At 40.5% G+C, this 12688-nt stretch overlaps 1 protein-coding gene across 8 annotated transcripts in view; it reads right to left on the bottom strand.

The window, feature by feature from the left end:
• The window catches only part of ALPK1 (alpha kinase 1), a 327568-nt gene that overhangs the window by 69836 nt on the left and 245044 nt on the right, over nucleotides 1-12688 (bottom strand). For all 8 annotated transcript variants that reach the window (XR_015053265.1, XM_085864007.1, XM_085864001.1 and 5 more), the window contains one exon: nucleotides 9505-9591. Coding sequence is in view for 7 of the 8 variants with exons in the window: in XM_085864007.1 (XP_085720133.1) it covers nucleotides 9505-9591 (87 nt within the window). In the remaining variant the exon portion in view is untranslated. The remainder of the gene's footprint in view (nucleotides 1-9504; nucleotides 9592-12688) is intronic.

Genomic DNA, 12688 nt, shown 5'->3' with positions numbered 1-12688 from the left:
ATAAACAACAACCCAAAATTGTCACACAAGGTATTATTACAGGAAATGCTATCCCTTACCAGAAAAAATATTATCATGAATGGACCTTCCAGGCACACAGTAGGTCTGATCTGGATTAATTACCCAAGCAATTACATTTTTCATGAGACTGGCGAGAACTTTAGAAAAAATCTTATAGTCAGAACAAAGTAAAGAGACAGGTCTCCAATTTTCAACCTGTTGAGAGTTCCCATCCTTCGGCAGCAAACATACAACTGCTATCTTACAAGATAATGGCAGTTCTCCAACACGTATACACTCTTCAAGGACATGAAGCAAGTAGTCTGGTCCGACCAAAGTCCAAAAAACTTGATAAAATTCTACAGGTAGGCCATCTAGTCCAGAGACCTTTCCATCTTTTAAACTCCGCATGGCTGCTTCAAGTGATGGAGGAATCAAGAAGTTGTTGCTGATATTCTAATTGTGAAGCTCCACAATCAGTTCTTGAATTTCCTCATTGTCCACACTCTGGGGGGAGTATAGATTTGAATAAAAAACCTTCAAGACACTCCTGATCTCTTTCTGGGACATCATTAGGGATCCAATTAATGCACGCAGCCCATTAATTTGTTGAGATTTTTTTTATATTATTCTTCAATTTAAAGAAATCTTTGTTTGGCATATCCAAGGTCAGATAACCCATCCTCATCCTTACCAAGGTGCCCATAGCTTGTTGTTTCACCATTTCAGTTAATAAAGCTCTCTTTTCCCACAACTCTTTGTCATAAGAGCCCTTTCCACCATCTGTCCTCTGTTCTCGAGCTACAATTTGAGTTCTTAACAAATCAATTGACAAAGAGTGTGCTCTCGATCTAAAAAGAACTATACTGCTGACAGAAGGTTTTAATCTGGGACTTTGCAAGATCCCACCACACCCGCAAGTTAGCATGTTCAAATTTGGATGAGCGAATTTCCCCCATACATCTCGAAAAGATTCTTTAAATTTTTTTTTTTATCATTTAACAGACTTGTATTAAAAAACCAATAAGCACTTCCACATGCTAGATCGGGTATGTGAAAGGACGTCATGACGAGGTCATGATCTGTGAAACCGGCAGGAACTATTTGAGACTTCAACACTACATTTGACATGACTTCATTTACATATATTCTGTCTCGTCTTGCTCTTGATACAGCTCCATCATGACATCTACACCATGTATAGCATTTCGATTGTGGATGCTGTACTCTCCACACGTCTTTAAGTACATACTGTTTGATGATGCTTCCTAGAATTTTGGTTGAGGCAGCATGGGGTTCATGACTATTTCTATTGAGTGAGGGACAGACAGTACAATTAAAATCTCCAGCAATACATATAAATGCGGTTGACTCCAAGTCCTTTATAAAATCCTTTAGAATGGAATTTTTTTTTTCCTTTCAATCGGATCACTTGGTGCGTAAACATTTACAACAATTATCTTTTGTTTATTGCAAACAAAATCCAGAGATGAGATGCCCTCTATATATTTCCTTAAAAGAATGTTGCTGTGCACAAATTTTATGGCTTAAACAAATCGCAACACCTGCTTTTGGTGTCGGAAACCCACTTAAAAACCGGTGACCTTTAAAGAGTCTTCCCCATTCGGCTACTAGGGTGTTTGTAGCATGAGTTTCTTGTAGGAGGATTATATCTGCTTTCAAGCTCTCACAAGCTTGAATTGTTTGAACCCTTCTTAATGGGGCCCGACCCCCATTTATATTAAAAGATGTGATGTGCAAAACCATCGTTAAGATTCTAAGCACTCGGTCTACTTCTAACTGCATTTCTTTTTTCACTTTTGTCAAAGCTTTCCTGAGTCTCTGGAACTGAGGTTCAGAAATCTCTGTTGAGTTTCTTTGCACCATTTGTTTTGCAGTGGTGATAAACGCCTTGATATCGGGAAAATGATCTTTGATCTGCACATTTCGCTGCCTGAAGGTTTCATTGAAAAAGCTAATAATATTTTCTTTCGATACATTTGACTCTATTTCTTCTTCCTGAGATGCACACAATGCATCGCAAGCCTCTACATCTACATCCTCAATGTAGCTTGGTTGTGACTCAGCCACCGCTTCCTCCATTATCCCATGGTCTAAAGAATCTCTCTGTAGAGATTGAATAGGGAGACCTGTCCCATCACTGTTGTCAACTTGGGGCATATTTTCCTCTTTATGTGCACCCTTATTACATTGGGGAGTAAGGGGTAGTCATTCTTAACGTTCTGTGTCATATTTTGGTCATCATCACCCTGAGTAAGTTGTTCACCTTCACATGTATAAGTATGATCCTGAAACCTTTTAACGTGAACCATTGGTGGAGTCGCGTCTTCCACCAACTCCTCACTACTTTGCTCCCTTTGTGCAGGATGACCAAACTCACTCGAGGCATCAGCGTTTTGCACTATCAGCACTTTATCGCCCTTATCTTTATTTTCAATGCTTAAGAGGGAGCGTTTCAGACTCTTTCTCAAGCTTGTGTCCATCATTTGTTCCTCAAAGCAATTTAAATCCTCTGGAGTTTGCACCTTCTCTCCCATTTCATTTAGGTTGCTGCCATCACAACGTTTAACCATACTATACTTATCATTCCCATCTTTTGCTGCACCTTGACGTTCTAAGGTAGATTCCTGCACTATGGGTGACTCATCTGTTGGGTCTCCCTGAACATTAATGGTGGGTGGGGGGGGGGGGGTGGATGTTGACCCAGCTGCAGAAGCATATGTTCTTTTTGCATTTTGACAATAATTCCAAGTATGACCTTGCGATCCACATCCATAGCAGCTTAAAGTTTCTGTTGCTGCAAAAACCCGATATTCGTGTCCGGCTAATTTCAGGTTAAAAGACACACTTAGTTGTGTGTCACACCACCATCTTTTAGAACAACAAAGTAAAACCGTCTAAACCATGCAATGTGTTTTAAGTTTTCATTCCTGGTACGGAGGGGAACAGTAATTACTCTGAACACCACAGTACCAGAGAAAGAGATAGAGATAGAGATAGAGATAGAGATAGAGAGAGAAGAAGAAGAGATGCTTTCTGAACAACACACACACACACACACACACACACACACACACACACACACACACACACACACACACACACACACACACACACACACACACACACACACACACACACACACACATACGGCTGATATTTGTAACAACCCTAAAACCATGAGTATCTTTCACTGAAAAATAATGTTACATTCATATCCACGTTTCAGGGATATGGTCACAAACATTAATCTTTATAAACAGCTGCGCGTGACGGGTGGAAAAAAAATATTGGCTCGGTAATTCAGGAAACACGTTGATATGGCAAACGGCTGGGAAATTGGGTGTCATTTCACAACAACTTGCTCAGGGTGATGGAGCACGAGCCACTTGTTCAGAGTGAGGGAGAAGGAACCACTCGCTCAGGTTGACGGAGCATGAACCACTTGCTCAGGATGATGGAGAACGAACCGCTCGCTCAGGTTGACGGATCACGAACCGCTCGCTCAGGGTGACGGAGCACGAACCGCTTGCTCAGGATGACGGAGCACGAACCGCTCGCTCAGGGTGAACGGAGCACGAACCGCTTGCTCAAGGTGACGGAGCACAAACCGCTTGCTCAGAGTGACAGAGCACCAACCACTCGCTCAGAGTGAGGGAGAAGGAACCACTCGCTCAGGTTGACGGAGCATGAACCACTTGCTCAGGGTGATGGAGAATGAACCACTCGCTCAGAGTGACTGAAACGAACCACTTGCTCAGGTTGATGGAGCACGAACCGCTTGCTCAGGGTGACGGAGCATGAACCGCTCGCTCAGGATGACGGAGCACGAACTGCTCGCTCAGGGTGAATGGAGCACGAACCGCTCGCTCAAGGTGACAGAGCATGAACCGCTCGCTCAGGGTGACAGAGCACGAACCACTCGCTCAGGGTGAACGGAGCACGAACCGCTTGCTCAGGATGATGGAGTACAAACCGCTCACTCAGGGTGACGGAGCACAATCCACATGCTCTGAAATGACGTGGTGGGCAAAAGCATCCACAGTGAGTGAACGATTCGCTCAGGAAGTAGCGTGTTACCGCTCTTGACTGTAAGGTATTCGGCAGGTGGCTTCAGCACTCATGCAAACACTCCAATTAAATGGTTGACAAGAAATGGTTGGCCAGGCTGTCCCTGCATATCATATAAGATCCCTTTAACTTTAAAGCCGGTCTTCACCGCGCACGCAGCAGTTAATGAAATAAAATGAATTTGTTCAAATAATAACTTTATTCACAAAAGAGGTGCAGCTTAATACAGAACAACCCTGGAGACATCGCAAAGTTTAATCGTCCGTGAAATAAACATTTCAGATAATCCGCCATCTTGAGTGTACAGACATGCAGGACACACGTGATACATTGGTTTGGGGTCCGCGCAAACGGTAACTTTTTTTTAACATCCATTTTTTCCCAGATTTGCTTTGATCCTCTGTCAAGCATCTCGCGAAACCTCTGAAAATATAGACACATATCTGGCAGATACTATGGATAGGCAGTTCCTCTGGGGGACAGGGCATGAGGTCTTGCAGTGAATGCATGAAATCATACAGCTTAATGAAGCTGGTTAATTTTGGCACGTTCCAAAATTTTTGGTTAACTCAATATAATTCTCCAAACAGTAGAAAAAGGTAAGTTCAATGCTTTGGAAATTTCACATTGCCTTGTGTTTCTATGGAGAAGGAGGGACATTGCTTTGCTTGATTAAAGTAAATAGGTATATCGGCTTAGTTTTAAGACTCGTTATTTCTTTAAATTGTCAGATTTCACAACCGATCACTTATTATCTTCAAAAGGGATGTTTTAATTAACCCAACACCCAATTTTCACTCTTGCACTTCCTTGGAGTTTTCTCAGTATGCATGCAAAGTTTCAGGGCTGCTGGGTTTTATGGTTCTGGAGTTATGGTGGAGACACACTGACACGCATGCACGCACGCACGCATGCACGCACGCGCGCGCACACACACACACAAACATTTATTGGCATAGATAAATTGTTCTTAAAAGCATAGATTTTCTGTGAGCACAGCCAAACAACTATCTGCTCCAAAAATCAACAAACGACAAAGGTTACTTTTTCAAACCCTTTCAACCAATTAAAGGAGCATAGTCAGGTTGAACTTCAAAACAATCGTATCAACAAATACTTTTATTGTAAATATATAACGCTGTGCTTTATAACTGAGGGAAATCTGTGCTCTCAATTGAGAACCCTAAAATTCTGTTGGACACAGGTGTGATGTTTGCACACTTTAATGGCAGAAATAAGTGAAATAATTTGGTTTATGGACTCAACTCCAGAAAACAAGTGTGTCACAACATTCAAACCACTCATTTAATTCCACAGTTGAAAGATAATGAGATGGTTGTGTGCATTGCATTAAGTTCAAATAATTCAAAGAAAAAGAAAAAAAACTACAATTAATTTTTTGTCCAACATGTTCTGCTCCAATGAGCATACACTTTTACTTTTCATGGAGGAACGCGTCTTTGAGCATTTTGTGCTGAACTCCCTCAAATCTCTTGTTAACCAGCTAAATGTCAATATTACCTCTTTCATAATCATCATCGCTCATCTCTAATTTAAAGCTATCTTTTTGACTATATGGCATTATCCGACCTCATCAGGTTAGGTTTCCATTGAGGTATAAAGACCAAGCCTTGTTGTAGGTTCAACACGTTTTTACCTTCGCTAGAGCCCCTGTCACATCTTGACGATTTAGCCAGCGTATGGCAACGTATCAAAATTGATCTAAAACGCTGGCGTATGCTGAACTATTGATGCTTTTTTCAGTTTTGGGCGTATATTAACGAGTTGGACATATGCATAACGTATTAGTAACGTACACAGAACGTTTCGATAACTTATAGATAACTTATACCAACGAATGCTTAGAGTGTTGTCGGCCTTCACACATTATGCGCAATGATAGTCTAACTTATGCATAGCACGTGGCAGAGTATCGCCGACGATCACATGGCGTAGCCAATTAAAAGGCTGCTTCTCGACGATTCAAATCATAATCGCAGTAGAAATTGAAGTGTCAACATCACCGTCATGCCGAAAAAAAAACAAACAAACAAAAAACATGGAGTCTGGAACACTGACGGGTTCCTCCTGTGAACCCCATTTTTGTATACCAATTCCCCTAAACGCTGCCAATATGCCATTATGCGGTAGCTGTAAGTTAGAAATACGTTCAATAAGTTCCGTGGTCGTCCGGAAGACGTCAAATATGTCTACGTACGTCAATATGCGTTGGAGATACGTTACACATAGGTTCAAAGCACGTTACTCATAGGTTAGAAATAAGTTTCGGGTACGCTAGACATTACCTCGACGTATTTTGACTTATGAGTATCTTACAAGTAACGTGTGTCGACTTGTGTCAACAATCGCATAACGTGCCTACAACTTATGGCCAGCGTATGTGGAACGTGCGAGTCATACGCTGGCATACGTCGGAAAATTTTGAGCATGCACAAAATTTGTCGACGAGCTCGGCATACTATGACGTATGCCAGTGTGCTTCAGTGTGCTCTTAACGTATACAAAACTTATCCATAACATATTCGACGTGTGCCAGCGTATTCGCCAAATTTTTCATACGTCGGCATACGCTGGCTAAAACGTCAAGGTGTGACAGCCCCTTAAAGGAGAGGGTATTGAATTTGGGTCGGTTTGTCTGTTTGATTGTCTGTACAGAACTTTCATGTTTTTCTCTGCAACCACTTGTCGAATTGAGACAAAATTTTCACCATTGGTGCGACGACTCATGTAGAACGTTTGAATGATAATTATGTCTTAAGTCACGCGGTGTGGCAGCCATATTGGAAAAAATGGAAAAACTTTGGACCTCTGTATCTCTGAAACCATACCAAGGAAAAAAATTGAAACTTGGCAAATAGCAAGTCCTCCTCATGGGGAATGAGCGTGATTTCTTATGATGTCATGATTGCATATGTGGAACGCCACATCCGATCAGTATAAAAAATTTTGAGGGTCATCTTGGGATAAAATGGTCCACAGAAAAAAAATTCATAAGATCATTGGTCGCATGATTCGGCAGCCATTAAAAAAAATAAAAATTTAAACCTTCAAAATCTTCTTTGAAGTGGCTGAACAAAGAGGCAAAACTTTACACGTATAACCACCTGTCCACGAGGAGCAAAAGGTTCACACATATGATATCATAGGTCACATGGTTTGGCATCCATCTTGGATTTACCCTCAAACCTAAAAAAATAATATACCACTCAAAAGAAGTCCTGGCAAGGATCTGCAATCTCTGATCTTTTTCTTGTTTATTGTGTGAAATGTTGGTGGCATTTCTAACAATCAAATTATAAGCCCCATAAGTCATATCAGTCTCACTTGTATTATGACGAGATGCACGTATATTTAGATATCGTATTTACAAATTAAAGATGTGATGGGAATTGACATTATCGTGAAATAAAAACATTATCATTATTATTAATTACTCACAGAATACCTGCCCAATGGGCAATCTCGTTGCAAGCATGCAACATGTTCTTCTGACGCATCCCTTTATTTGGGTGGTGTATAGGCAACAGAGCACTGCCTCAATCACTCCCGAAATAAAAATAACCCAGGTTACGTATATGAAGCGAAAACATGCGTACTGCTTATGTGTCTATAAAATACATTGTGGTTATATAGCCCAGATAATTTCAATTGCACTCACCCTCCCCAGCAGTAAGAAAATGAGAGGATGGGAAGAATTATTTTTTTCAAAACTTGATGGAATCAAACAAAACTTGCATATGCACAACTTCAGGGTTCCCTCATTAATCCCTGAAAGTTTCAGCTTCCTCAGTCAAATCATCTCAGAGGAGTAGATGATACATACTGTATATACACTTGCTCTATTATATATATATATATATATATATATATATATATATATATATATATACATATACATATATATATATATATATACATATATACATACATATATATATATATATATATATATATATATATATTATTGATAGTAGCTTTATTGAATGAATGAATGTGCAGGTGGTGAATCTGAAGTGACTCAACTACTTCCAGAGATTACTAACCTACCCGTCACTTCACTGATGGCTTTAATCAAGCATATTGTACTTCACAAACATATTGCATTTCTATCTGTGAATGTCAAAGACGATGTAAAATGAAGTAAAACATGTGAAAAAGGATCTTTTACAACATGTACGTCTTGTTGTCGTGACTGTGGTTGTTGTTGTGGCTGTGGTTGTTGTATGTGCGCTCCTCCATGTACCTTTATATATTTTTCTATTGCTTCAAGAAATATTACAATATATAATTTTGTGTGGTCCTTCCGTGTCTCCCTAAAGCAGGGGTCTCCAACCTTTTTGGGCGGAGGGCCACAAAACCAAAGTGGTGAGGGGCGGAGGGCCGCACCCAAAAAAAGGACGCTAAATTCCGAAAAAAACGTGAAAAAACACTTAAATCCGTCTACTAGAAATATAAAAATTTGAAATAAAAAACGTTTAAATAAAATGTTTAATAAAACGTTTAAATAAAATATTTAATGGAATAGTTTAAAAAATTTAATTGAAAAAATATAATTAATATGCAGAAATTTAAACAAAAATTAGTGCTGAATATATTTTTCTTGCCAACAAATATGATAAATGAATAATCGTGTTAAAAACACGTGTCTAATATGAATCAAAATCATAATAAAAATTACAGAACGCTTTGATCATTGACCCTGACAAATAGGTAGTATCGTGGGCCGCATTGTAATGTAAACTTAATATGGCACCGCGGGCCGCATAAATCCGTCTAAGGGGCCGCATGTGGCCCGCGGGCCGCAGGTTGGAGACCCCTACCCTAAAGGGTTCCTGCTGTCGTAGAATAATAAATGTTACCTTTGGAACCGCTACATTAAGCTCCCATTCCTACGTCTTCTTACTCAATCCCAGAAAGGGTCTGTTAAAACAAGCACATCTTTATAATTAAAATGGACACAAATTTTTGTTCCAAGTAAATCAATTATTAGCTTTCCAAACGTACCATTGCCATTATTTTACGAAGGCAGTAACTGCAACATTAAAGCTCGATATCCCGATCCTTCTTCCTCAATCTGGAAATATGGGCTTTTAAATAAGGTATTTTTATGATTAAACGACACAAATTTTGGTTCGAAGTTAATCTATTATTAGCTTTCTAACCAATTAAATTGATTATTAATTTTCTAATGGTGCCATATTCATTATTATTATTACACGACAGCAGGAACCCTTTAGAATGAAGCATGACACACTTCTCCTTTTAGTCATAGATGAGGAACATCAGGATTCACACAGCATTTGCTGGTGGCAGAATGCTAAAAAAATGGGTCTTTAGCCAGGAAGTTCATACCAAGCTACGAAATAGCTACAGAAGTTAACATTTCCATACCAAGCTTCTGCAGGACTTGCCCATGGATCTGGACACAAACAGCTTGAACCAATGTGCGATCCTTGTCTTCCCGATATTTCCATGTACCTTTATAAAGGCAAACAAGCACACTGTTTCACTTAAACAATTTTCATCAGTTTTGCAAAAAGCTCTCAAATCCATGTAAAATATCAAAAATTGTGCCGTTCATCGAAAAGTTATCTTGGGCAATATGGATTTAAGCAAGCCCCATAAGCTGAACAATATGTGAGGCAGGGGCCCAGCACAGAGGGGAGAACAGTACTCCATAAAGCTGTGGATGAAAGCCTTGTAGATGGATAAGAGTTCAGGTGTGCGAAGGAAGGACTTTGCAAGACAGAGGATGCCCAGTTGGCGACTGGCTTGGAAGGCCAACTGAAATGTGGTTTGTCCAAGAAAGATCACAGTTGATAGTGAGACCCAGGAGATGGAGCGACTGAACTTATTTGAGAAGGTTGCTAAGAAATTAGATGGGGGGGATTTGCTATACAGTCTTTTTGGAAGGAGAAAGAGAGATGGAGAGAGAAAGAGATAGGGGTTTGGGAACACAAGATTTCAATGTAATCACAAAATTAAGACATTCGGCTTTCTCACGAGCGGAGTCGGCAATGGTGCCATTTGAAGTGAGGGAAAGGATGGAGGGGGAGCATACGCCAAAGAGACTTAAGATAGCACCACCAGGTTTTAGAGGAGGGAGACAAGTTTGAAAGTTCAATTTATTATGATGTTGGACAGATGTTGTTTTCTGGACACACACGTTGTGGGTTTTGTGGAACGATCTGAGATTTCCTTCGGTTGGATTTGCTTTCCAGAAGAATGCATGTTGTTGCAAGGCCATAGGTTTCAGTGTACTATGGGCCGGAGGATGGGTATGATAACTGAAGACGAGATGGGATGAATCTGTGCATAAGGGAGAGCAGGTGTCTGTGGAAGAATTCCCAGGATGAGTTAATATCAGGGGTGGTACACTTGCGGTCAAAAGTTTTAGAACACCCACATTTTTTTCAGTTTTTACTGAAATTTAAGCAGTTTAATGTATCAATGTACAATTGCAGATAAAAAAGAAATCATAGAATCGCTTTGTTGAACAAAATTTAATCGAAATTTTTTAATCATCAAGGTAGCAACCTTTTGCAGATATAAGAGCCAAACATACTCGTGGAATTCTTTCTTCAATGGAAATCAAATATTGTTCGGAAAGTTCTTCCCAACACTGTTGCAGAAGTTCCCACAAATGTGTTGCACTTGTAGGTTGCTTTGCTTTCACCCTTCTGTCCAGTTCATCCCAAACCAACTCGATGGGGTTTAAGTCTGAAGACTGTGCTGGCCATTCCATGATTTGAAGCCTACCGTCTTGTTCTTTTCTTCTAAGGTAGTTCTGACATAGCCTGGTGGTATGCTTTGGGTCGTTATCTTGCTGTAGGATGATCCCCTGACCAACTAGGCGTAGAACAGAGGGTATTGCATGGCGCTGCAAAATGCTGTGGTAGCCCTTTTGGTTCAGGGTGCCAGTCACTCTGTGCAAGTCACCGACTCTGGATCCAGTAAAAGAGACCCAGATCATCACGTTTCCTCCTCCATGTTTGACAGTTGGTGTCACACACTGAGGAACCATCCTTTCGCCAACTCAACGGCGTACAAAAAACCTGCATGATGAATGGAAGATTTCAAATTTTGATTCATCGGTCCATAAGACCTTCTTCCAGTTTTCAGTTGTCCACTAGTGGTGCTTCATGGTCCAGGCAAGCCTCTTTTTCTTATTTTGCCATCTTCGCAATGGATTTCTTACTGCTACTCGACCTGTCAAACCTGCAGCTCAAAGTCTTCTCTTCACAGTTGAAACTGATACTTCCTTACTTCGACCAGTGTTAAGTTGTGCTTGAAGCTGCTGTCCTGTGAGCTGCCTATCACGCAAGTTGTTGACTCTCAGAAACTTGTCTTCTGATTGTGTTGTGGCTTTGGATCTACCAGACCTCTTCCTGTCAGAGTTTCCTCCAGTTTCCAAGTGCCTTTTGATGGTGTAGGAAACTGTACTCACTGACACCTTGGCTTCTTTGCAATTTCTCTGAAGGAAAGACCTCCACTTTTAAGGGTTATAATGGTCTGTCTGTCTTCCTTTGTTAATTGTCTTTTTCTCGCCATTACGATAGCAATATACTACTTCCTGCAGTGCAATATTGTCCAAATAATGCTTCAGAGGGTGTAGTAACAGTCTGTTCCAACACTGCTTTTATACCGAGGATTTGTAACTAATCAACAAAAGTTGGGACACCTGTCAGAATTGTTTGCATCAACTTTCAAGGCTTAATTACCTCCATTGCTGCAGAACAGCTGCAGTTGCTAACCCATTACTTGTTCCCTGAAAAGGGCCTTTTTAACAACTCTGAAATTTACATTATTTTTCAGTTTTTGGTAACCTAGACTTTTTTTTTTAAACCTCTGGCAGTTTACCGCTTCGCTTTGTACCATTTCAGGTTATTCACTGGACTTGAACTGCTTAAGTTTCAGTAAAAACTGGAAAAACGGGGGTGTTCTAAAACTTTTGACTGGTGGTGTCGACATAGGAGGCCAGCCCTAAAGCCTAATGGTTGCCTGCTGTCCCTGCCAATTTGCCTGAATGAACTGCCAGACTTTCCAGCACCGAGGCTGTTCTTTGATAATGGCTGGAGAGATGTTGTCCTTCAGAAGCACATGATCAGATTAACCAATTGGAGCAAACGAAGAGCACGAGACATTGGCAGGAAATGGGTCATGACCAAATATATAGGGGAAGATTTGCCATTCACAGAAATCCAGTTGGGAACGTTTACAGACCGAGATGGAGTCACAAAAGTGACTTGTTCTTTACATTTAAGCACTTAAGTTTGCCTAAGTGCCATGTCTGGTGAGAAAGGTACCAACACCCATTGAGTGTCGTGTGCACACAACCTCTGCGAAATGGACGTCTTGCTGTAGGGTGACTTATCGATATTCCAAAACTCGATATACGGTGACAGACTTCATGGGTGGGGTGGTAATCATGTTTTCTGTTGAAGGCATGGAGGAAAATGGAGCTGTAGGAATGAGCAGAGGGTAGATTAACTACTGTAAGTGTTTAGGAGTGAATAAGTTTTGGGAAATAAGCATTGCAAAAAAGAGGAAGAGATTTTCATGAAGAGAAATGAAT

This window comes from Eptatretus burgeri, chromosome 18, assembly GCF_056783735.1.
Source record: "Eptatretus burgeri isolate ZD-2024b chromosome 18, Ebu_testis_v1, whole genome shotgun sequence".
Lineage (NCBI taxonomy): Eukaryota > Metazoa > Chordata > Myxini > Myxiniformes > Myxinidae > Eptatretus > Eptatretus burgeri.
This window is presented reverse-complemented; position numbering and strand designations above follow the sequence as displayed.